At 44.1% G+C, this 26972-nt stretch overlaps 1 protein-coding gene across 2 annotated transcripts in view; it reads left to right on the top strand.

Moving 5' to 3' along the window:
• The first annotated feature begins 1893 nt into the window (after nucleotides 1-1893).
• RCAN2 (regulator of calcineurin 2) overlaps nucleotides 1894-26972 on the top strand; it is a 78432-nt gene continuing 53353 nt past the window's right edge. The window contains exons 1-2 of one of the 2 annotated variants that reach the window (XM_066596304.1): nucleotides 1894-1946; nucleotides 14099-14325. In XM_066596304.1, coding sequence (XP_066452401.1) covers nucleotides 14101-14325 — 225 coding nt within the window. In that variant the 5' untranslated portion in view covers nucleotides 1894-1946; nucleotides 14099-14100. Of the gene's footprint in view, nucleotides 1992-14098; nucleotides 14326-26972 lie in introns of both variants that reach the window. The other variant, XM_066596314.1, reaches the window with a different exon arrangement.

The following is a 26972-nucleotide window of genomic DNA, read 5'->3' as shown; positions in this document are numbered from 1 at the left end:
GGCGTTCCGGTCCTCGCGATGGTCTGCGGCGCTGCTGCAGGCTGTCGCGTCCTCCTCCACACTGACAGAGCATTTCTTCCTGGAAGTGGGGCGTAAATACCCCGCCTCCAGCAAGCTAATGCTCTGATTGGTTAATCCAGTGCCGCAGACCATCGTGAGGACCAGAACCCCGGCGGTAGGTGAGTATTAGACTCCCCCTACCCGAGCCAGCTTGCGAGCCTCGTGACTAGTGAGCAGGCTCGTAACACGATTTTTTTTTTCACTCTTAATTCAGAGCAAAAATTCGGGAGAGACTCTGCTTAAAAGTCAAGAAGCTCGCAAGCTGAGGCATTCGTAAACCAAGGTACCATGTGTATATATAACATGTGTGTATACACCTCTGTATATCACACACTGTGTAAATACACTTCTGTACACCACTATATATATATATATATATATATATATATATATATATATATATAAATATTCACCTCTGTATACTACACACTGTATATACACCTCTGAATACCACACGCTGTATATATACACCTCTGTACACCCTATTTTTTATATATATATATATATATATATATATATATTTATTTACACCTCTGTACATCACATTGCATGTACATCTCTATATACCACACACCATATATATAAACTTCTATACACCACACTGTATATATATAAATATATATATATATACCACACTATATTTATATGCACCTTTGTATAGCACACACTGTATATACACCTTTGAACACCACCCACTGTATATATACACTTCTATACACCACACTGTATATATACACCTCTGTACACCATGTTATATATATTTATTAGCTGATATTCCCGGCTTCGCCCCAAGTAATTTGATACAGGTGTTTACGTGTTGTCAAGGTTATTTTAAAGTAACCAAGGAATAAAATATGTATACATCAGGAGGAGTGTTAGATTCTTCTCAGGCTGCATGTACTGATGTACCTCTGCAGAATGTGCCACCCCTCCCACTCTCCTCATTTAGGACCTGAAAAATGCTTGCACCAAATTTCACGCTTGTATGACACCGAGAAGTTACATTACATAGGGGTGCATTTACTTTTGCAATTAGCATTGAATAATCGAGTTATGACCCCTTTACTTTTCCTATATAGGACATAAAGAATGTTCATGCCGAATTTCATGTTTGTAGGACACCGGGAAGTTAGAGAATTAGATTAGGTACATCACACAGGGGTGCCAATGCTTTTGCACTAATCATTGAATAATCAAGTTGTGACTCCTTTACTTTTCCTATATAGGACCTGAAGAATAGTCATGCCAAATTTCATGTTTGTACGACACCAGTAAGTTACATTACATAAGGGGTGCCAATACTTTTGCACTTCGCATTGAATGATCGAGTTGTGACTCCTTTACTTTTCCTATTTAGGACCTAAAGAATGGTCATGCCAAATTTCATGTTTGTGCGACAATGGGAAGTTAGAGAATTAGTGGTGAGTCAGTCAGTGAGGGCTTTCACCATATATATATATATATATATATATATATATATATATATATATATATATACCTCTGTACACCACATTTATATATATATATATATATATATACACACCTCTGTTCACCACACACTGTATATATATATCCCTGTATACCACGCTATATATACACCTCTGTATACCCCACATTGTATATATACACCTCTGTATACCACACACGGTATATATACGCCTCTGTACACCACACTATATATACAGTATATACACCTCTGTACACCACACACTGTACATACATATCTCGAGATAAGTCTTCAGGTTCACATCGCAGTGTGGGAGGGAAGAGGTGCGGGCGGGCGGCAGGTTATTGGCTGCTCCGCTGTCTTCTGTGCGCCTGTGTACGGGAGCGGTGCGGGCGGGGACAGCAGGAGAGAACACACAGCTGATCTGCCGCTGCCGCAGGTAGGTGAGAGCCCGAGCTCCGGGGACTGAGTGCTGCTGTACAAGGTGAGGCTGGAGGAGCTGCTGCACGCTGCTGTCCGGGCAGCTACATGGCAGCACAGCAGCTGGGGGAGCAGCAGTACTGGGGCTGCAGCAGGACTGCAGAAGTTACCTATAGAGAGAGGGAGGTATTACTGTATGCAGGTGCAGATACGGCTGTAGCATCACAAGTCTTCTGCATATACATAGAAGATAATACTGCGGGGAGAAAGTTCTACTGCCGCTATGTAGAAGGAAAGGCTACAGATGGCCCCTGCTGCCCAATGCCATCACCATATCACCAATGTGCCGCAGCTGTAGTGTGGGCTATGTAATATCCTGCAATGTGTTATATAGTAGAATTATTACATTATATTCATTCTTACTAAAGTTGGGAAGGTAGATAGATAGATCTTCTATCTATCTATCTATTTCATATCTATCTAAATTTTGTATCATCTATCTATCTCATATCTATCTCACATCTATTTATTTCATATCTATCTATCTATCTATCTATCTATCTATCTATCTATCTAATATCTATCTATCTCCTATCTATCTATCTATCTATCTATCTATCTATCTCATATCTATCTATCTCCTATCTATCTATCTATCTATCTATCTATCTATCTATCTATCTATCTATCTATCTATCTATCTATCTATCTCATATCTATCTATCTCCTATCTATCTATCTATCTATCTATCTATCTTTCTATCTCATATCTATCTATCTTTCTATCTCCTATCTATCTATCTATCTTTCTATCTCATATCTATCTATCTATCTTTCTATCTATCTCATATCTATCTATCTATCTATCTATCTATCTATCTATCTATCTATCTATCTCACATCTATCTATTTCATATCTATCTAGATTTTGTATCATCTATCTATGTATTCTACTATCTCACATCTATCTAACCTACTATTTCATATCTATCTAGATTTTGTATCATCTATCCATCTATCTATCTATCTATCTCTCCCATATCTATCTATCTCACATCTATCTATCTCTCCCATATCTATCTATCTCACATCTATCTCTCTCTCTCATATCTATCTATCTATCTATCTATCTATCTATCTATCTATCTATCTATCTATCTATCTATCTCATATCTATCTATCTATTTCATATCTATCTATCTATCTATCTATCTATCTATCTATCTATCTATCTATCTATCTATTTCATATCTATCTATCTATCTATCTATCTATTTCATATCTATCTATCTATCTATCTCCTATCTATCTATGTATCTATCTATCTATCTCCTATCTATCTCCTATCTATCTATCTATCTATCTATCTCATATGTATCTCATATCTATCTATCTATCTATCTATCTATCTATCTATCTATCTATCTATCTATTTCATATCTATCTATCTATCTATCTCCTATCTATCTATGTATCTATCTATCTATCTCCTATCTATCTCCTATCTATCTATCTATCTATCTATCTATCTATCTATCTATCTCCTATCTATCTCCTATCTATCTATCTATCTATCTATCTATCTATCTATCTATCTATCTATCTATCTATCTATCTATCTATCTATCTATCTCATATGTATCTCATATCTATCTATCTATCTATCTATCTATCTATCTATCTATCTATCTATCTATCTATCTATCTATCTATCTATCTATCTATCTATCTCACATCAGAGCTTCCTCTGCCCTAGCTCCCCTCGGCCCCTCTTCTACATAAGGTATGTTCATTCTTACCAGTGTTTGCTACAGTCCGGCACATACCATTTCCTGTGTATACTGTTGTGTAGTTATAGCCCTGACGTATATGTATATGTCTAGGTCAGCTCCTTTATATAATAACTGCTAGTTCTTAATTGTACATTTCCTCTAGACTTCTCTTGTAGAAGAAAAGGGTAAAGGCCAGAGCGGTTATGATCTGCCTCGGGGATGACAACTGCAAATATATTTATGGACGGACTAAAAAACATAGGACTTTTCTTTCCAGTTTACACAATTAAAAAAAATGTAATGAGTCCCTGAATATCTGGGAGTGCCGGTTACTGAGATATTTCCAGGTCCGAGGAAATACTGCCCTCAATAGTATCTGAGCCGCAAACATGCAATACAGCACTTGTAGCAGTGTAATAGTCAGTCTATTCTTTGTTTCCACTATATATATATATATATATACATATATATATATATATATATATATATATATACACATCTATGCATCCCTGCAAGCTCCGAGTTGTACGAAGATGTATACATAGGAGTCTGGGGAAGTGTGCTGTGCCTCTGCACGTCTCCGATGCGTAGGCACACCGACACTCCATGTGCAGATGTTGTTGAATACAAAGCAATAATAGGAGGTTGGTAACCAGGTAACATGTAGAGGCCTTAAATGGTACATATGGAATCTATAGATCCTGGTATGACTTACACAATTATACAAGATATTTTAAAGGGCTAATAAGCACCATAAACTAAAGGTACCTTTCCATGGGGCAATTATCAACAAAATTGTCACTGGCAACAGTGAGTTTGGCGATAGTATAAGAAGTACACCTCCAGACTCCATGTTCCCTATCCTATGATAATTTAGTTTATGGTACTTATTAGACTTGACAAGTTCCCTTTAAGGCTAATTAAGACATCTTTGGTGGTATAGAGTAGTGTAGGGGTGAACAAATGATTTGTTGATAGTCTAGGGTACTGGCTTGTATAAGAGGGGGGTTAATACTTGGTGGTCAGGAGTGCAATCGGAGGTCAGTTCTTGGTGGGCTGGGATACAAGGAGTTTGTACTTGGTGGTCTAGAGTATAAAAGAGGTAAATATTTTATTTCCTCTGGGTCTATAGTAGAAGAGGGGGTTATTGTATTCCCTGGTGTTCTAGGGTAGAAGAGGGTTTTTTTTGTGTCCCTAGTGGTCTAGGGTAGAAAAGGGGGTTATTGTATTCCCTGGTGGTCTAGGGTAGAAGAGGGGGTTATTGTATACCCCGGTGGTCTAAAATAGAACAGGGCGTTGTGGTGCAATCGGAGGTCAGTTTTTGGTGGTCTGCGATACAAGAAGGAGTTTGTACTTGGTGGTCTAGAGTATAAGAGAGGGAAACATTTTATTTCCTCCGGGTCTATAGTAGAAGAGGGGGTTATTGTATTCCCTGGTGGTCTAGGGCCGAAGTGGGCAGATTATTGTATTCCCTGGTAGTCTAGGGCAGAAGAGGGTAGAGAAGTTGGTGAGAAAGCACACAGTATATATATGTGACCAGTTAATACACTCAGGGTTGAAGTTACAGTGTGCTATGTACTATACATACTGGGGAAGATTTATCAAAACTAGTGCAAAAGAAAAGTGGAGCAGTTGCCGATGACAACCAAGTCCTTAGGGTCCCTGGAAAAGGATAGCCGGAGTCTGACTGCTTGCTATTGGCAACTCTTCACTTTTCCCTTGTACCAGTTTTGATAAATCTCCCCGATTATGCCAGTGAAAACTATTTTAGCCTCCTGCGTGATGATTGGAGGCGTCACCTATAGAATGAGCCGTCCTCAGAGGACGCACACCTATATGGAGGGGGATCAGCCATGAAGGGTCACTCAGTGCTGTTTGAGCCTGAATTTTATTGCGTTCTCTCTTCAAGGCTCACTCCCCCCCCCCCCCCGCCCCCCCCCATTCCCCAACCCCTCCACATGTCCTGTTAGCAGGTATGGACGCCATGGAGGGGAGGCCCTGCAAATGTCAGAGATGTATCTTAAAGAGCATACTGTACTTACTAAGCATACTAGCAGCCACTGAGGAGTTATGTGACCATATAGAAGAACAGGCTGCAGTATTCCTGATCATACTCACCTCAGCTACTGCAGAACCTCTTTGAAGAGTAAGACAGGATTCCTGCCTACCATTTATTGATTCTGCAGATTCTGCAGCAGATGAGGTGGGTATTATGATGTTCTGCAGCAGCTGAGGTCTGTATTATGAGGTTCTGCAACAACTGATGCATGTATCATGATGTTTTGCAGCAGCTGAGGTGTGTATTATCATGTTCTGCAGCAGCTGAGGTGTGTATTAGGATGTTCTGCAACAGCTGATGCGTGTATCATGATGTTTTGCAGCAGCTGAGGTGTGTATTATGATGTTCTGCAGCAGCTGAGGTGTGTATTATGAAGTTCTGCAGCAGCTGAGGTGTGTATAATGATGTTCTGCAGCAGCTGAGATGTGTATTATGATGTTCTGCAACAACTGATGTGCGTATTAGGATGTTCTGCAGCAGCTGATGCGTGTGTCATGATGTTTTGCAGCAGCTGAGGTGTGTATTATGATGTTCTGCAGCAGCTGAGGTGTGTATTATGATGTTCTGCAGCAGCTGAGGTGTGTATTATGATGTTCTGCAGCAGCTGAGGTGTGTATCATTAGGTTCTGCAGCAGCTGAGGTATGTATTATGATGTTCTGCAGCAGCTGAGGTGTGTATTATGATGTTCTGCAGCAGCTGAGGTGTGTATCATGAGGTTCTGCAGCAGCTGAGGTATGTATTATGATGTTCTGTAGCAGCTGAGGTGTGTATTATGAGGTTCTGCAGCAGCTGAGGTGTGTATGATGAGGTTATGCAGCAGCTGAGGTGTGTATGATGAGGTTTTGCAGCAGTTGAGGTGTGTATGATGAGGTTCTGCAACAGTTGAGGTGTGTATGATGAGGTTCTGCAGCAGCTGAGGTGTGTATGATGAGGTTCTTCAGCAGTTGAGGTGTGCATTATGAGATTCTGCAACTGCTGAGGTGTGCATTATGATGTACTTCAGCAGTTGAGGTGTGTATTATGAGGTTCTGCAGCAGCTTAGGTGTGCATTATGATTTTCTTCAACAGTTGAGGCGTGCATTATGAAATTCTGAAGCAGCTGAGGTGTTTATTATGAGGTTCTGCAGCAGCTGAGGTGTATTATGATGTTCTTCAGCAGTTGAGGTGTGCATTATGATGTTGTTCAGCAGTTGAGGTGTGCATTATGAGATTCTGCAGCAGCTGAGGTGTGTATTATGATGTTCTGCCGCAGCTGGTGGGAATTATGATGTTCTGCAGTAGCTGAGGTCTGTATCGTGATGTTCTGCAGCAGCTGAGTTGTGTATTATGATGTTATGCAGCAGCTGAGGTGTGTGAGATTTTGCAGCAGCTGAGGTGTGTATTATGATGTTCTGCAGCAGCTGAGGCGTGTATTATGATGTTCTGCAGCAGCTGAGGTGTGTGAGATTTTGCAGCAGCTGAGGTGTGTATTATGATGTTCTGCAGCAGCTGAGGCATGTATTATGATGTTCTGCAGCAGCTGAGGCGTGTATTATGAGAGCCCATGGTAGTTGTATGGCTATATTCTACTGTAGCCGAACTGTAACCCATAATACAACACTGCAGCTGCTGCAGAACCTCATCTCAGTGGAAGAAGGAGCGCTGTACGGGGCAGAGTTATCAATATTGTTGAATACAATACTGTCTTTGTTGCCCATGGCAACCACTTTTTCAGTGCAGCTTTCACTTTACCACAGTAGCCTAAGAAACGACAGCTGATTGGTTGCTACGGGCAACAAAGTGAGTTTTGATCAATCTGCCCCATTTCTGTCAGTCAGCGGTTGTCATAGGAGACAGTGATCTGTGGCAGACTGCTTCTGCAGGAAGAGATAAGCAGCGCCTCTATAGCGGGACGCTCATCTCTGTGTAATCAGCAGCTTATTACATGGCTATTATTTCGGCCTGTTTCACCTGAGGGTCTTTGTAAATGTTTGTAATAGAGATCTATAATACGGATGACATTATGGCGCGGGATGCGTATTTCACCCGTATTTGAAGTCGTTGGCGTTATTTTCTTTGTAGCAGGAACCGATCCGTTTTTTGCATGATACAAACTAGTAACAATGAATGCGGATGGACTACTGTTGTACCGCATTGTAATCAGTGTACATAGACTTCTGCGGACATGTTACACTAAACGATCGCTGTGTTCGGACCAGCTGATGCGTGACATCTTGGGATCAGTCATACGGTACCACATGATCGCCGCATCACGATCTGCCCTCAGATAATGTGCTGACCTCTCCTCTCACAGCAGAGGGCAACATTTAGCAGTCATGGGTAAACATGGTGACTTAAGTGACTAACCGTGGTCAGTCGCACTTGGTGGCTGATCCCAAATCATGGTATCAAGAGTGAACCAAGACTGGTTGAACCACGGACAGATGTCCGACAGAAGATCACCCAGCGGCGGGCCACATGTGGTTGATCCTAGAGGTGAATGTCGAGTGGCACGTGTGGTATCTCAGCAGGAACGTCCCATAGTGGACCAACTGACCCAACAGTACAACAGCAGGGAAGTTAGACACTTTTCCACAATGATCATGCGGCGTTCCTTGCATTGACTGAGGTTCAACGGCCGAAAACTAATAAGGGTTCCCTTAATGACAACAACGTCTCACATGGGCCCAGGAAGGACATCAGTGGACCTTGGACACATAGCAGGAGGTCATCTGGAGGGATAAGTCCCGTTTCCTTCTAAACCATACCAGTGGCCAGGTCCACATATAGCATAAACAGTATCCCATGGGGGAACCGTTGGGTTTGAACCGGCCAGTGGTGGCGGTGTCATGGTCTGGCGAGTGCCTTCCTGGCATGGCTTTGGACTGTTGCTCATCATACCACAATCTTTGAATGGTGAACACTACAGGGATCCGTTAGCTGACCATCTGCCGCCATATCTTCAGGGTGTCTTCCCTGACCACAGTGCCATCTTTCATCAGGACAGCTCCACGTTATCGAGCTCGGATCACCAGGGAGTGGTTGGAGGATCACTCTTATATTCTCCATATTGCCTTGGCCCCAAACTTACTGGACTGCAACCCCATTGAACATGTTTGGGATGTGCTGGAATGGACTGTGAGATCTGCACCCACTTATCGGCAACATGTGCGCCAGCTGACGGAGCTGCCGCAGCGGGCATAGAAGTAGTTGAGCTTGGAGGAGATTGCTGCCTCGTGGGATCCGTTGTCCGACTTCTGAAACAGTGATCGGCCATAAAGGTGGACCAGCCCGATAATGAGTAGGTGTTCCTAACTGAGTGATCTTCAGTGCTTATCTGCAAAATAAATGAAACTCATGTGTGCAGCATTTTTAAAATACATGCGTGTCTTAATGCACCCATGTAAACTAATGACTGATGCGCTCGTCTCAAATATGTGTCTACAGACGCGACGAAGGAGAATTTCTGTTGACGTGTATTATAATGTGGATAGATTTCCTTACAATTCCTTACAGTATTTGGTTATACTGTCTGGTAGGGTGAATGTACCAGACGTATATACTATTTCCCAGTGGAGAGGATGAAGGATGTTTCTGGAATCTTCCTTGCTTTAATGCGCCTGATGTGTGTGTGTGTATATATATATATGGTGAATAAGAGGTTGGTTGCATAATATAGTATGTACAGTGGCCCCTGAATTACAATTATAGCCGTAATTATGCTTAAAGTCCCTTTTTTATACCTGAATGTTCCTCCGAATGCTTGATTCACCTAACAAACCGGTGATTATCCGAACGAACACTCATTTGTCGGCTGATTGCATAAAAATGTCCACTGATTGGCGATACTTCTGTCCTTGTAAACAGGAAGATGTACAGTTGGCCTATGGGCATGAACAGTCGTCACATCAGGCTAATGTCCCAGTTTTACACTCATGTTACACTATATATTTTCAGGATATATAATTTCCAATTGGTAAATGGATCTGAAGGATATTGGCACCTATAGTATCTTGATGGAAGTCGCTACTGGTGTTCATCTGGGTGACTGATACAGCAATAAGTTAAGATCAATCATAACCTTGGAAGTGAAAACTGACTTGATTGACTTTGTGTCTTGTGTTGGCTTAATTGAGGATCAATCAGGGAGGTAAGTGACCTGGGGAGAAGGTACTGATTAGGTCTAGAAGGTCTGAAGAATTGGTAGGATAGGAACCGTTGGAAGGCTTTGGAGGCCAAAGAGAAGATGCTAGTAGGTGAGAGTGAGCAGATGATAGTTAAATATGTTGTTGAGTAGGCCAAGAAGAAAAGAAGCTTGAGGAAAAGTTACCAGATTGGCTCATTGAGTAGTAAGTGCAGGGTTGAATTGCATACTAAGTCCACAATATAAGTGACCTGTGAACTTGCCAGATAGACCAGAAGGGTAAGACTGCAGGTGCAGAAGTAGTTGGGTAGATCTTAGATGAAGGTAAGAAGCTTGAGGAGATGTTGCATTCAGGACTAGGTTAGAAAGCCCAGGATGGAATTGCATATTAGGTCAGAAAGGTGATAGGCTCGGTGGAGATATAGTTGAGTAGGGTATGATGGAAAGAAGCCTGAGTCTCTGGGTTGGTCAGTAGGGTAGGAACCCCGGGATGGTATTACATGGTTCAAAAGGAATGTACAGTAAATAGCCTACAGAGAGGAAGGTCAAGAATGTATGAGTCTAATGGAGAAGTTGTTCAGTAGACTAAGAAATTCAGTTACTGGTCACTACTTGGCTAGGAAGGATGACATTGTATGTTGTCAGAAAGCTTAAGAAGTCTAAAGCAGGGTAGTAAGCTAAGTCATGAAGGCGAAAGGCTAGGAGGAGGAGTTGAGTAGGTCAGTAAGATGAAAAGCTTCAGGAGAAGTAGCTGGGTTGGTCTGTTGAGTAGGACACTAAGGATGGCATTATATACTAATTCAGGAAAGTAAATGGCTTGCAAAGAAGTAAGTCAGCAATGTAAGGTCAGTCTGTCAAGAATGTAACTAGCCCACAGAGAAAAGGTTCAGGAAGGTATAGTAAGAGGCTAAGTGGAGAGCTAGTTGAGTAGATTAAGAAGGTAAAAAGCCTAAAGAGAAGTTGCTGCTCAATACTTGGCTATAAAGTTCAAGATGGCATTGTATGCGGACAGACAGGTAAGTAGCCTACCGAGGGTTAGAAGACTAGGGCATGAAGGTGAGGGGCTTGGTGGAGGAGTAGTTAAGTATGTCAGGAAATTTGCAGAGAAGTTGCTGGATTGGCCTGTAGGTTAGGACACCCAGGTTGGCACTTCAGAAATGTGAATGGCCTGCATAGAAGTTGCTGGAGAAGTCAGGAAAATAAGAGGGCAGGTGGAGAAATAGTTGGGTAGATCATAAAGGTTATAAACCTGAGGAGAAATTGCTAGGTTGTCTTCTTGAGTAGGACACCCGCAATGGCCTTGCATACTAATTCAGGAAAGTAAATGGCTTCTAGAGAGGTAGGCCAGGAAGGTAATAGTCCTTTTACATGGGGGCAGAGTGTTCCTCAGAACGCTCATTCACCCAACAATCGTGCTGTGTTGTTAACTGATTGGCTTGTTAATGTGAGCATAAAAATGCATTTTAATTGGTGGTACATCTTCCTGTGTGAAGAGGGAGATGTACAACTGGCCTATGGGGCTGAACAATTGTATTAGTGATTGTTTCTCCCCATAATGGTTCTTTTACGGCAGAAGAATAATCTACCTGTGCTAACGACCACTGACCAACAATGAGCCTGTTGGTCAGCATATGTTACCTCCGTTTACACAGGCAGATTACCTGCTCTATGGGGGCAAGCAATAGTTAAGATGATTGTTCGTCCCCATACATTTACGTGGGAAGATGTGCAGCCAAGCAGTGAGCATTTTTGTGCCTGCATAATAGAGCCAATCAGCCGGCAAACGAGCGCTTGCTTTTTCATCAGCTGATTGTTGGTCCCTTTACACAGCCCAATTGTTGGGCAGACAAGTGTTCAGAAGATAGCTCAGGATTGATAATCAGCCCATCTTAAAGAGCCATAAGCCAATCCTTGGCCCTCGTAAAAATAAATTAGAACGATCGTCGGTCAACATGCGTGTCAATCAGCACTCATTATATTGGGCTGGGAATTCGCCTATGTAAAAGGACTATAAGAGCTCTTGTGGAGAAGTAGTTGGAAGGATCATGAAAGTAAATACTTGGGTAGGAAACCCCGAATGGCATAACATGCTACAGTCAGTCGGGAATGTTAATAACCTTCTTAGAAAAAGGTCAAGAAGGTACAGTGAGAGGCCAAGTGGAGAAGTTGTTGAGTAGATTAAGAAGGTAAGAAGTCTGATGAAATGGTATGTCTGGAATGTACAGTAAATAACCTACAGAGAAGAAGGTCATGAAAGTATGGTCAGAGAAGAAGGTCATGAGTCCAGGTGGAGGAGTTAATGAGTAGATTAAGAAAATAAGTAGATGGACAAGACGTTGCTGCTCAGTACTTGGCTAGGAAGTTCAGGATGGCATTGCATGCTGTCAAAAAGGTAAGTAGCTTGCAGAGAGTGGTAGACTAGGTCACAAAGATGAATGGCTTGGTGGAGGAGTAGTTGGGTACGTTAGGAAGCTTGCGAAGAAACTGCTGGTTTGTCTGTAGGGCAGAACACCCAGGATGACATTGGGTGCCAGATCAGAAAAGTGAATGGCCTGCATAGAGGTTTCTGATGAAGTCAAGAAGGTAAGAGGAGAGGTGGAGAAGTAGCCGCGTAGCTTATGAAGATAATAAACTTGAGGAGAGATAGCTAGTTTGTCCTCTTGAGTCGGATAGCCAGAATAGTCTTGCAAACTAATTCAGGAAAGTAAACTGCTTTTAGAGAAGTAGGTCAGGCAAGTAAGAGCCCTGGTGGAGAAGTACTGGGGTAAATCATGAAACTCGGTACTTGGGTAGAAATCTGAGGAAGACTGTGCATGCTGAGTCGGATATATAAGTCGAGAGGAGCAGAAGGTGACCTAATGTAGCCGTTGTAGAAAATATGAAGGTCGGTGACTCGAGGAAATGAGGAGAAGTTGGTGGGTTGGTTATGAGTGTAAGAAACCTGTGAAGCCCTTCAGGAGGATACACAGCCCGGGGTAAACTTGGTGTTGTTCAGTCCATCCAAAAAAATGGTAAAAAGCCATTATACATAGACACAAAATAAAATGTTTTTTTTTTCTTTCCAAAATGTTAAAAAAAGCCTGAAAACTTGAATTTCTTCCCCCAAAGCTGCAGGCTGGAGGGTATTGATTTTATGTCTTGCAAAAACCCAAATCCCAATAGCAAATCTTAACTATTATTATAGGGTATTCGCACTGTAATAAGAAGCTGCCTAGGGATGGCTCGCTGCTGGACCAGACAAGTGGTGTCTGTATAGCATGCAGGGGACACGGAGAGTAATTACCCAGCATTCCCATGACTGCGGCTGGGAATAATTGCTCTCAGTATCTCTGTGGTCATTAGCTGTATTGTCATTGCCAGAGGAGCGGGCAGACAGCGAGCTGGCGTTGTGCGCCGGGAAGGCTTTCAGGCGGCTCATTTGGGTGTCAGGTTTATCTGGGTAGTGACTGTTTCTTTGCTAACAAAACAAGGCTTAGACACCTAATACCTCCAGGAATTCATACAGCAGCGCTCTGGTATTTTAATAAGGTTAAAACTTTTTATTTAAAATGAGACCCTATTCATCAGAGCGCGGTCACTGCACGGTGTGAATATGGATTATTCCTCAGGATTAGGGCAGGACTGGCTGCTTGGATAGGGGCGCCGATGTACCGAGGGGAATGCCGGGTGAGCTTTAGCGTATTTTGGCCACATTTTTCTTGCAAAAATGTCTAGATGAAACGTAATCATTGTGTGGGAAAAAGTTTTGAAAACTTTCTAATAAACTTTGTTTTTTAATTCCTTGACTTTTTCAAGATCTCTGCTTGTTTTCAGTGAATGTAAACATTCTTTTTTGGCCGAAAACGTCTCTTGATCCTGTCCTGCTCATAGAGGTGTATAACCTGTTACAGTGTATGAGTGCTTTCTTGTAGGCCATGCCACCACCTCTATTGCAATGGGGGCTGAAATGCGTGACAAACCTGTCTTGATTGTCTCCTGCTGCAGTTTTGAGGGCCAAAGGAGGTCCAAAGTGCTACTATATGAAGTGGGGGTGGGAATGGGGGGGGGGGGGGTGATAATAAAGAGGCCATCTATTTCTTTGGGCTCCTAAAGTGGCCCCTTTGTTCAAGGTACTATCACGTTTGGGCATCTTTGGTGGCACTTGGATTTTAGCATGTTTTAGTTTTTGGTGTGTTCTTGACTGTTCCCATTTCATCGTCTTACTTCTCGTTGCCAGGGATGAGGGAAGACCCGTTCTTTGCTGGGATGAGGGACCCCAGTTATTTTGCCTGTGTCGTCGGAGGTGGAGAGTTCCTCCTGCTCTATCCAATACACAGAAGCAAGGACTTATCTGGATATCTGACTGAAGAAGACTTCAAAGGCATCACCGACTTCAATGACCTTCCTACTTCTCTGTTTGCCTGCAATGTCCACCAGTCTGTGTTCGAAGATGGAGCCAGCAAGGTAGGACATCCTGTATGTAGTATTCGGAGCCTCACCTTTAGATTGCAAGCTCTTGATCAGGGTTCTCTTCACTATTTTGGAATTCGGGGGCTGTTCTTATGCCCTAATTTAAAGAGGTCTTTTTGGTGAAATGTATACATGTAGATTTTGTCTTGAAATAGTGACATAAAGGGGGTGTCTGGTTGTAAACTATTGATGGCCTATCTTTAGAATAGACCATTATTTAGTAGGTCGGTAAGAACTATGCACCAGGGACCACCATTGATCAGCTGTTCACTGGACTGATGTGTTTGTGCATTGAGCTGATTTCTGCAGGAAGCAGACAGCTCCGTTCTTATCACAGTGGCCAGGCTTGGTATTACAGGCAAAGTTCTCACTTCAATGGAAATGTTGCCTGTAATAAAAGGCCTGGCCACTGCAGTGAGAACGGAGCTGTCTGCTTTCTCTAGAAATCCTTTTTTTTGCATAAGCTCACTGACCCAGTGTATAGCTGGTTAGTAGGCTTCAATGAGTTTTCAAAAAAACGGAAAGCTTTCACTTGGCTTCCATTCCGTTAGGCTACATTCTTTTTTACTGGAACAGATAGCTCCGCAGACTGCAACGGAGGTCATTTCATCTGTTAGAAAACAGAAACGGAATGAAATGGAAGCCAACTGAAAGTTTTGGGGAAAGAACAGAAACTTTTAATTCCGTTTTTCTGTTAAAAAAAAAAGTAACAGAGAGACAGAAAGCCCTAAAGCAGATGTGAACGAGCGCTTAGAGGGGCTGGAGCTCCATGCACTTTAAATAATGTAACCAGACCGGGCCAAGGTTCTGCCGTCCTAAATCACTCACAAGACAGATGTGCAGATTGCCTGAATGGTGCTAAGCTAGACGGCTCCTTGTGGGACATGATTTAAGGATTAGCGCCGGCTAGAATAACGCCTCTATTGGCGTCGTCTCAGATGTACTCGTTCTCCACGTTGCTTAGTTTCATTGACCTCATGTGAATGACATCCGCAGCTTATCAAATATTGGTGAATATGCGCAAAGTGGAAACTGCAGGTCAAAGGCCTGTTTTTAAAGGGTAACTCCACTTTGGAAATCTCTAATTGTTAGAAGGCTCCTTAGCAATAAGCTGTTCTCAAAGTGTCCCCCTGCTGGGATTCCTGGAGATCAGTTATGACCAGTGGAGAAACCTGGCAGTAAGTCTTCAAGTTCCCTGCAGCACCCCCACAGGGGATATGAAGCATTACACAGTGCCCATTAATATTAATGGTTTGCCTGCGTAATGCAGGACAGATCAGGTCCTCCAGGGCGAGAGAGATGCTCTTTATGACTACTCTGCACTTTACTCTGCCATAACCTGTTGACATCACTGAATAGGGACTTGTTTTGAAAGATGCTATTGTGCAATGACTACTATAGTACACCGCATTACTTGGGGCTTATTCAGATGAACGCATATGTGCTGCGTTTTACGCAATACGCAGTGTACGGAGCCCATTGATTTTAATGGATTCTGTCGCATGTGTGTTTTTCCGCGCACATTTTGGTTGCGCGAAAAAACCTGCAGCCTGTTCTATTTTCGTACATATTGTGCTATCGAAAATAGCACGTATTGAACTTCATTGGCCATTGAAATCATTCGGAGCATTTTGCGGGCTTTTTTGCGTACACAAATACACAGGAAATGCAAAAAATACAGTAAAACACAGCCGTACGTAACTGATGCCACTTCTTATTTTTACTGCATGCAGGTCTGAAATCCATGTGCGCAAAAAGCCAACGCCGTACGCATATGCCGAGGCCTGGATTTCGATTGAGGATTGTGGGATGCAGATTTGGCATTAACCCTTTGCAATCCAATTTTGTATTCAGGGTTTCCTAGGGGGCTTTCTCTTTCTGCCATTACACAATGGCGCCATCTGCTAGCTAGATCCAGTACTGCGGTATGTGACAAGCTGGAGAGGCCCCCCGGACAACAGAGCGGCCAGTAATATACAGTAAGAATACCCTGCTGGACGTCTTCAGACATTGCAGCTGTACAGACTTCAATCAGAATGTCTTTAGACGTCAGACAGTGGATTGGAAAGGGTTAAAAAATTAGATGTTCGCAAGGCAGAATTCACCGCTTAAGTTTCAGTGTGAATCCCGCCTTTAAAAACTGCGGCAAAATCTGTGTCCTTCTCCCTCAGTTTTTGCCGCAGATCCGCATGCAGACTAATGTCCATGGTCTATCTGCTCATTTCTGCGTCAAGAATTGACATGTCACTTCTGGAAATGGAAACGCGATGTTCCACACCGGAATTCTGCACGCATGTTTTGCCAGTTGTTAAGAATAATCCACGTGTGGATCCATGGCAAAACTGCTGCAGATAGACGCAAATTTTTTCTCAGTTTTTAGAGGCAGAATTCATGTAAATTATAAGCCGTCCGTGCGCAATCCGCAGTGAAATGGAGCATGCTGCGTTTTTTTTTTCCCCGTTAATCAAATTTGCTTGCTTTATTTTACTTGCAGGCGCCCATGTATCCCTATGGGCGGCTTAATTTGTGGATTCCGCAAATCAGATCCGCCCATGGACATTGGGCCTTAGGCCCCCTTCACAGGAGCATATGTGACTTTGTGGCCACTGTGGCGCAACTTTTTTGCACACTGAACGAGGCTTTTTAAATGTCTATTTAGTCTTAATGAGTTCCAGATGTGTTCTATCCAGTGGCATTACGCAGCATATCACGCATGTCCTAGTGTATTGCACGTGCATTTGCGTAGCCCCATTGACTTCTATGGGGATCTTAGTGCATAAGAGCGCAGGAAATAGAGCATGCTACGTTTCTTTTATGTGACCGAATTGGAAAATACGAGTATGTGAACGAAGCCATTAAAATCGATAGGTTCTATTCACTGCGTATCGTGCATGTAAATTTTGCGTGCCCAAATACGCCTGTGTGAAGGGAGCCTTCGGGTGCCTTCACACAGGTTGGAATATTCTGCAGGACGCTGCAGAATATTCCACTGTTAAAATCTGCAGGTCGGAATGCGTATTTTGATGCAGAATTGCCGCAATAATTCTGTCCTTTTTTAATTCCACGTCAGAATCCGCACATTGGGCGTACGGCTTTTCTGTGCAGCGTCCTGTGGAATAATCCGTGAAAGCGCGTAGAAGATAACTTGTGACTCTTTGGCTGTTTTGTCTTAATTCCCAGGATGAACAAAGTAATTCCATGCTGGGTGCTGTAGTTCCACACGAGCCAGTGTACCGCAGCAGGAGACACAATCCCGGGTGATGCACAAGTGGGTCAGTCTGCAGTGGATTGTGTATGGAGGGGCGCGGCGCCCGCTCAGGGACGGGGACTGTGTGTGGCTTCTTCGTACATTTCTCCTGACATGTTCGGCTTGCCCTCGGTTATTTGCAGGAATGTGAATGTAAACAAGCCATCGTACCTGCCACATTGTGTTAGTGAGTAGGGGCTGAGGAGCGGAGGGGGTCTGCGCACAGCAGCCCACGCTGAAAGGTATCTCATATACTGTAGTGGGGCGGCGTGTCATCTCAGCATTTAAGGTGGAACGCCTCTCGGAGAAGAAATACGCGGTCTAGCATCACCGAGAAATTTTGTTTTTCTGTGTCGCACGTGTATGCAAATGAGAAGTAAACCGTCAAATGGGCGTTCCTCCCGCTCCGACCGATCCTAGATTTCTGCACTTACTCCTTGCCAACTCCTCCTCTTGGGCTCTCCTCGATTTCTTAGGGGTCTTTACACTATTGTCCAGATAGTCGCTAGATAAAACAAATGTACACGGTCGTATTTGGGCGCGCAAAATTTGTACCTGCAATACGCAGAGAATAGAACCTATTAATTTCAATGGGTTTGTTCACATGCGTGTATTTGTCCTGCGCACTTCAGTCGCACAAAATAAACCCCGCAGCATGCTCTATTTAAATGCGTATTTGCGCACCCAAAGTCCCCGTAGAAGTTAATGGGGAAGTGTAAATGCACGCGCAATACGCTAGGAGATGTGTGAAATGCTACATAATTGCGCTGGAATTCGTATTTTTATCGGTGCGCCTTTGTTTGCCACACGCAAAAAGTAGAATAAAATACGCGTACAAAAAACATTGTTCATTCCGCAAATACGTAGTGCCCATGTGAAAGAGGCCTGAATGACAGTTGTTCCATGTAAACACGGCCACCAACCGGGCGACAAGTACGATTCTCACCTTTGTCACAAAAAATATTGGCCAAGGGGGTGTGTGGTTAAGGGCGTGGCTTATCATAACATATGATTTTTACTTCCGTTATTCTAGTTGCCGCAACTAGAAACTGTTCCCCCAGTGGTGGACCCAATAGTAATAGTGCCCCCAGTAGTGGCCCCAATAGTAATTGCGCACTCCTCAGTGGCCCCAATAGTAATAGTGCCCCAGTATTGGCTGCAGTACTTATAGTGCCCCCTCTGTGCTCTCTACGCCCTGAACATGCAGCCACAGCATGTAGTATGTCACTCACCCTCTCTCTCTTTTTAGCTCCCATCTGGTCACCATAATTAAAGCTGTGACCTCTGACCTCTCCTCCCCTTGTCCACGAAGCGTGCAGGACGCAGGACCCAGGAGGAAAGTTCAGGGCTCTGGTTACGGCGGCCGGACGGGAGCTAAAGAGAGGGAGAGGGTGAAGGACATAGCAGATGCTGTGGGGTTTCTGCCCGGCTCGGCTCTCAGCTGACCGACTCACCGACCCGGCCCTTGGACATAATGACTGGTCGGGTCGGAGAGTAACCGGCCGGGTGGCAATCCTAGTGACGAGCGAGAATTCATTGAGTAGTCATTTCCACTCACCTACAAGTACTCACTGGTTGATTAACCATCATCTGGTGTAAATAGATAATCGTTGTCTTTTGACGACTAACCAACACCTTTGAGGGGAGGTCTGCTCTTGTTTGACGCACGCCTCCCGCCGAACGCTGATTAGCTGACACCTTTTTTTGGACATTTTGCCCTCCCGTTTAAGGCTCATTAATTCTAAATACGTGCGATTGATTGTCAGCTAAACGCCCCTGACTAGACAGAAGCGAAAAGGGGGTACGAGTATGAATAGGCTCGGACAACAAAAAAACCCAAAGTCCTTGCAGGCGAGAAGGACAAGAGACTGCAGGACAGACTGTTCAAGAGAGCGCAGCACTGAGTGTTCACTCAAAAACCGCTCGTACGTATTTACGTGCTTCTAGCGGACTTGACAACCAATGAGTGTGCATTCATGAGGGGTTGAAATTCCAAATGCACACCTGCTAAAGAACCTCACTAGTCAAGCAACAATGTTTGAAAGCTGTGTAAATACTTCCAAAAAGTTGTTCAGCGATCGCAGGATTGAACAAGCGAACAGCGGTCGCACCGTGTAAAACCACAGAAGCAGCAGCTGTTTGTATGCTTTCACGACTATTTCGATCGACTGTTCAGACAATGGTTCACAATGGCCATTTAAAGGGGTTGTGCACAGCTGCATTCATTTCCCTTACAGTTCCAGATACTGATGAAACCTGTCCAAACCGTCCTCTACGCACTTGCTGCCCACTCCACCTCCATGGCCAACACCTTGTGTGCCGCGCCCTGTCCTTGATACCAAAACAGGCAGGACCCTGCTGGGCCTGATGTGCCCTATCATTTAGACACACATACCCCACCAGCACCGTGACCTGGTGGTGGACACCTTCCAGTGGGAATGAGAGCTCTTACCCAAAGGGAAAGACTTACTATTGAAAATTTGCCAGTTTTTTGGCCCAAATCGTGCCTGCAAGCTATTGAACATACTTTGCTTCATATCTACTACTCCTTATGACTTGTCCGGCGAAGAGACACATAATCACTGTGACCGGTACAGACAGCCAAAACACGGTTGCATTTTCGCCTCATGCCCCCGAGTCCCTTCTGCTCAGGGAATCCCTGTGACATCATTACTGACATCATAGGGCTCCCTAGGACATGAGAACACAGATGGCACTGCATGCCGGAGGGCACAGTCTTATCAAAGGCATGTAAGCTAATGAGCTTCAGAGAATGTACCATTACCTCATTAATCTACATGGGGCAGGCAGGGGTTAAATTGACTGCATATGACAGATCCAATTTAGGCCTTGTTCACAGGAGCGTATGCGTTTTCACGCCCCACAATCGCATCAGTGAAGAATAGCCGCAATCTAGTCCCGAGATTAATTAGCGTCTTCTCATCCATTTACACGGGCATATAGTAATAAAAATACACTGTAGCGGGGAATTCCGTAGCTTATTTGCATAGCGCCAACTTATTCTGCAGTGCTTTTACTGACCTCGGAAGGATGGAAGACTGAGTCAGGCTTGAGCCAGATACCTCACCTATGCAGGGATTGAACCTGCAACCTTCAGGTCTTAAGACTGCATGTCTGCTGCCTTGACACAATGTGCTACTCAAGGCTCTATATAGCTTAAATAGAGCCAGCTATCTTCTTTTCCAAGCACCGGACGCAAGTAAACTCCTTCCGCCTCCCTTTTTTTCCGGCTCCTCCTATGGGAGCTTTCTGCGCTTTTCGTCAAAAGATAGCTCAAGACCTATCTTTTGATGCAGCGAAAAAACGGTCGGCGCAATCTTTTCACGCGCCCAAAAATTGCTCGTCTCAATGAAATAATTAGAATCCAATGCTTCACATGGTAGCAATTTCAGGCCGCCATTTTTACGTGGCTAGATAAAACACTCATGTGAATGAGGCCTTAGTAAATAACTGGTATTCGCTATAAAATAATCTTGTCTCGGAACACTGCATTGTGATGTTCCTCTGTTATTCCTCCTGGAAATGTATAAACCAATGCACAACCAGACCTTACCCTTCCTCTCGTCAATACTTCCAAGAAGTATAATAAAGTAACAGAATAATAGTGCATTTACACGAGCAAGTGTTATATTGGTCCGAGAAACTCAGACCGATATCGCAATTGTAAAACCGCAATTTATTTGCGAAAAATGCGCATGAAAATCGTATGTTGTTCCAATGGCAGAAATAGAAAATCACACTCACATGGAATTGCATTTACATGCGAGTACGATGCAAATGGTTTTGCTTTCGTTGGAAACAATAGGCGATTCTTTAACACAATCACCCAACAATAGGACCTGGGTCAAATTATCGCATGTGTAATATACCCATTGAATACAATGGGTGGTTTTCAAGTGCAATTTCTTGGCAACGCACAGAAATCACACGACCATATTGTAGACTTGTAAGTGTTGCTATTTCATCAGGGGCTGCAGGTATTCGCCAAACGAGAACCTTCAGAGCAGGCGTCCTATTCTATCAAGCTGTTAAAAGGGGTTTCTGGGGCTTTAACCCTTTCTAATCCACTGTCTGACGTCTGAAGACATTATGATTTAAGGCTGTACAGCTCCAATGTTGCAAGACGTTCATCGGGGGTTCTCTTACTGTATATTGCCAGCCTCTCTGCTGTCGGAGCCTATCCAACGTGTCACCTCATGCAGTACTGGCTTTAGCCAGCAGATAGCGCCGTTGTATAACAGCAGAAAAAGAGTAACCCCCCTAGGAAAACCAGGATACAAATTGGATTGGAAAGGGTTAATAGGATGGTCATCAGTATCTAATCAGTAGGCAACCGCCTCTCAGGACCCTTACCCATCAGCTGCTTGAAGAAATGTAGCAGACAGTAATGTGATGCTCATTCCTGGGTAGCTCAGCCCCATTCAAGTGAATGCTGTACCCGGTACCGCCACTATGAAATGTACGGCGCTGTGCACAGTGAAGAGGCTGTGGCGCTCACACGAGCTCTGCAGCCTCTTTAAACAGCTGATAGGTGAGGGTCTTGAGTAGTGAACCCCCACCAATCAGATATTGATAGCCTATCTTAAGGACAGGTCATCAATATTGAAGTCTGTGAAAACTCCTTTAAAAACTCTATTTGGCCCTTTCCTAGTGATATCCAATGCTGGGAAAGCTGGGTAATGACCAGGATAGCCCGCACTACCGGCCTACCAGGTTGTCAGCCACCCTTGAATGGAGAATCTGCCCAGTTTAAGTTCCCCTATACCATCTTGCTAAATAACTAGTCACCATTCGGCCTTGCAGGAAAGTTGGGTGACCACCTATAATGGCCGGTACTATTCTTTGTTGCTCCACCGTGCATGTAGCGCGGTATTACGGGGGTCGTGGCTCTCCGCACATCCCTCAGCTGCAGCAATCCGAGCCGTCACTATTTTTAGGAGGATGAAGCCTTTTTCTGTGTTGTATTAATAGCGCTTGGCCCAGGGCTGCTGGAAAGTGACCTCAGTGCGGGGAAATGATGTCACCCAGGTCTGGAATGTCTGTCCCGGCTGCTCCGTCTACATGTCACATCTCTCATCAGCCTCTTCTCTCCGTAGAAGCTGGACGCTCCCTCGGAGAATAGAAGTGTATCGGCTGATGTCACGTGACCTGATATCCTTCTCATAGGTAATACAAGGCCAGGCAGAGACTATAGTGCACCTACAAAATGAAAGCTGTAATGTGATTGGTTGTTCTGGGCAAAGAAGACCATTTTTCCCTTTAGTTGGTTTAACAAATCTGCTCCGACAACTCCTGCATGTGCGGCTAAGCTGCAGTGGTGTGCCTCAAATGGTGGTAGACCACACAGGTGCTACGGGACCCGTGGAGCAGGAGGAGTTGTCCGCAATGAATCGACTTGCTCTCCTTCCCACGCGAGCACAAGCAAAGTCAGAGCACAGAGATGTATAATTGAAGATTGACATACCTGCCGATGTCACCCACCGTCCAGCTGCTCTCTTTGGCCCCCCTCCTGGTTCTGTGTGCATTGAGTCTCTCGTGCCCGGGTTGCAGCCAAAATTCTCGCAAGATTTTGTTAGCAATAAGCAAAGAGATCTTTTGTGCTTATTGGCCAGTTGAGTCTTCTGACAATTCGTATTAGCTGGCCAACATCTCCGGCGTGCGAAGTGGCTCTTGACCTTGTGGCTTCCCGAGTCACTGTTGAGTCATTGTGGAGTGGCTTCTGGTCCTGGACCTCCAGTTACTTCCCGCTCCATGTACATCATGGTGATCTCCCAGAGACTGGCTCCTCCCGCAACAGTTTAAAGGGGTTGTACCAAAATCGACTTTTATCACCTATGAATAGGGTAGGTGATAAAACTTGATTTTGGGACAACCGCTTAGATGTTGCGTCAATGCTGACTGCACCATCGGAGTGATTTGCAGAGGGAGGAGCTGTTGGTTGCTATGGAAGTCAAAAGCGTAACAAAGGCGTCCAACTGTCATCTATGGGAACCTGTTAGGCCCTTTTAGAGGCAGTTTGGAACAAATTATTAGGGTGTGAGTCTACCCTAATACAGACATTCACAACTGTAATGGAGCAGCCTGTAATCTGCCAATTTGGTAGTTCTCAGCTCTCTGCTGAACTTGTAGTATGACCTTTAGCTACTCAGTTTCCCTGAAAATAAGACATACCCTGAAAATAAGACATAGCATGATTTTCCAGAATTTTTGAGGATGCTTGAAATATAAGCCCTACTCCAAAATCAAGCCCTGCTAACAGTTAATAAAAAAAGTCAATTTAAATAGTGTCCAGGCAGCTGTACATGTAAAAAAGTTAAAACTTTTTGAACAAAAATTAATATAAGACACTGTCTTATTTTGGGGAAACACGGCAGTTTGTCTGGAGGCCAGAAGAGTCATGTTGCACATATGACAGTGTACAGATGGCTCGATTAAAGTGGAACCAAAAACTGCACCAGGAAAACCGCATGCATTGTTGACCGTGACTGCATTCAGTCTTGATGCGGCTTTTAACCACACCATCTAAATGCAGCCTGAACGTACAATATCTGTCGGACTCCCTTCTACCCTTCAGACTCTTCTGTCACCGGCTTTTCACCACTGGAAAGATCGGGCAAGGTGTAACTCAACATGCCTGATCCTCCTTTCCTTCCCATCGGGGAACAGTTGGGACACCCTCAAACATTTAAGATGACAGATCCCATTGAAATCTGTTGGCTTGGCCGGCTGTTGCTTAATATGTATTGGCATATTTCGATTCCCTGGCATTAACCATTTGCAATCCAATTTTAGATTCAGGGTTTCCTAGGGGGCTTTCTCTTTCTGTCATTATACAATAGCGCCATCTGCTGGCTAGAGCCAGTACTGCTGTATGGGACATGCTGGAGAGGTCCCTGACAACAGAGCGGCCAGTAATCTACAGTAAGAATACCCTGCCAGACATCTTACGACATCGGAGCTGTATGGCCTTCAATCAGAATGTCTTTAGACGTCAGACAGTGGATTGAAAAGGGTTAAGGAGACTGGTGAGACATTGAAGACATTGATTCCCCCCCCCCCCCCCCCCCCCCAAAAAAAAAGAAGAAAAAAAACCCCCAAAACTTCAAGTGGTTCAATATGTCCGAGCAGGGACTATTGGTTTATTAGTGAGCAGACACTTGTATCTGAGGAGATCTGTAAATAGAATAGAAGTCTATGGAGAGACTGTGTGACAACGCTGCCACCTGCTGGTTGCAAGAAGTCTAGAATTTTTTTGTTTCTTTTTTAATTTACGTTGGTTGTGTTTCTGGGCTGTGATATACAATACAGTCAAAGCCCTTTAATACCAGTAGAAAATGATAATTGTCAGATTATCACATATTTTGAATATTTCAATATTCATAGAAAAGTATCAAAAACTGAAGGAGAAGGGAAGAAAACCATCCGGAGGAAAATACATTGGGGATCTTCTGGTTCTTTGCGCTCTTCAGCACCTGCTTTTGTAATATTTCACATTATATTGTAATTTTGTTCTGAAAACGAGTGTCAGATGGGCAAAATTTTCAGACGCCAAGTTAAGGGTGCGCTCGCATGCCGCAGTTTCTCTGCAAGGTGTGAACGCACCCTAGAAGAATTACTCTGAATTTCCTTGAAGGATGCAGTAAATATATCTTAATTTCCGTGGAGTAAGGACGTCATCCTCCTGCTAGATGACTAAATAAAGTCTGTGTCTGGAGGAATCTACAGATGTAGCAGAGCTGAGTTTGTCAATTGCGACAATTTACAGTGATAGAGCAAAATCTTCAGTAGTTGAAGGGGTTGTCTGGCGCATTTTATCAGGAGTGGATGGACGGGGTCCGCTGGTCGGGACCCTTGTCCATCAGCTAATTGTCCCATCCACTGACCAGTACAGCGAGCCGGACGTTGTCATCAGCGGACATGGAAGGAAGTGTGGGTGTCGTCTGCACTCCCATTGCGAGAGCCGCGCAGCTACTTCACTTCCTGTTATGGACATCCTGAACTGGGCAGGAAGTGCAGAAGTCGGTGCCGCACTTCTTCTCCTATCCGCTGATGACAACGTCTGGCCGCTGCGCTGGACAGCAGGCCGGACAATCAGCTGATGGACAAGAGTGGATCAGAGGATAGGTCATCAGTTGAAACAAGCCCAGACAACCCCTTTAACCCTTTCCAATCCACTGTCGGACGTCTTCCTACATTCTGATTGAAGCTTGTACAGCTCCAATATCAGAAGATGTCAGACAGGGTATTCTTACCATCTATTGCCAGCCACTCTGCTGTCGGAGCCTCTCTGGCGTGCACACACTAGCTTTATCCAGCAGATGGCACTGTTGTATAACAGTAAAAAGAGAAAGCCTTTTAGGAAACCCTGAATCCAAAATTGGATTGCAAAGGGTTAAGGTCTCCTTCACACGAGCGTATTTGCACGACTATAATTTACGCAAGTAATACGCAGAGAATAGATCCTATTGAGTTCAAAGGGTTAGTTCATATTTCCGTCTTTTGCGCATGCTCTACTTTCCTATGCACCAAGAGTCTCCATAAAGGTCAGTGGGGCGCGTGCAGAACGCAAGAAGATGCGTGATATGCTGCGTAATTCATCTGGAACTCATTCGCCATTTCAAGTTGTGCGTCTTTGAGTACAGTGAAATATGCTGATACACGGGCAAAAAAGTATTGTTTGTCGCACAAAATCGCAATGCTGCGGCACACGCAAACGTGTATATGCTTGTGTGAATGAGCCCTAACTGCAAATAAGGAAGCTGGAACAATACCTCTGCAGCGCCACCTATTGGATGACAGCATTCCTGCAAATCAATGCTTGACCCTTTATACAGGTCTTAACAATGACTGGGAATTGAAAACCAAGCAGGAATCCATACACAGACAGCTGTTTCAGGGGGTTTGCCCCTCATCAGTGTGCAGTAGGTTCCTGGCTTGGCTGGTGAGAGGCCTGTGACGTGGGTCGGGAGGGTCATCACCACTCCTTAGGCCACTCGCACACATGGTGTCAGCAAAACGCAGCGTTTTTGATTGCGATTCTCCTTTTGTTTTCGGAAGCTGGTTCCTGCCTCCGACAGCGGGTTTTAGCGCACCCGATCATTGTGATTATCAACAAATTCCCTTAGTGACCGGCCTATTTTGCCCCTTACACTGTCACATTACAGGAGCCATATATATATATATCTATCAACTAGCTTACCCGTCGCGCATTGCTGCGAAGACAGCCAGACATACATACATTTGTTTTTCTATATCTAGATAACAACCAATCGCAGCGCAGCTTGCATGTTACCTCAGCAGTATAATATATAACACCCAATCACAGCGCAGCTTTCATGTTACCTCAGCAAAAAGAGAAATAACAACCAATCAC

The sequence above is a fragment of the Eleutherodactylus coqui genome, chromosome 1 (genome assembly GCF_035609145.1).
Source record: "Eleutherodactylus coqui strain aEleCoq1 chromosome 1, aEleCoq1.hap1, whole genome shotgun sequence".
Taxonomy (NCBI): domain Eukaryota; kingdom Metazoa; phylum Chordata; class Amphibia; order Anura; family Eleutherodactylidae; genus Eleutherodactylus; species Eleutherodactylus coqui.
Note: the sequence above shows the minus strand (reverse complement) of the source record. Positions and strands in the feature narration are given on the sequence as shown.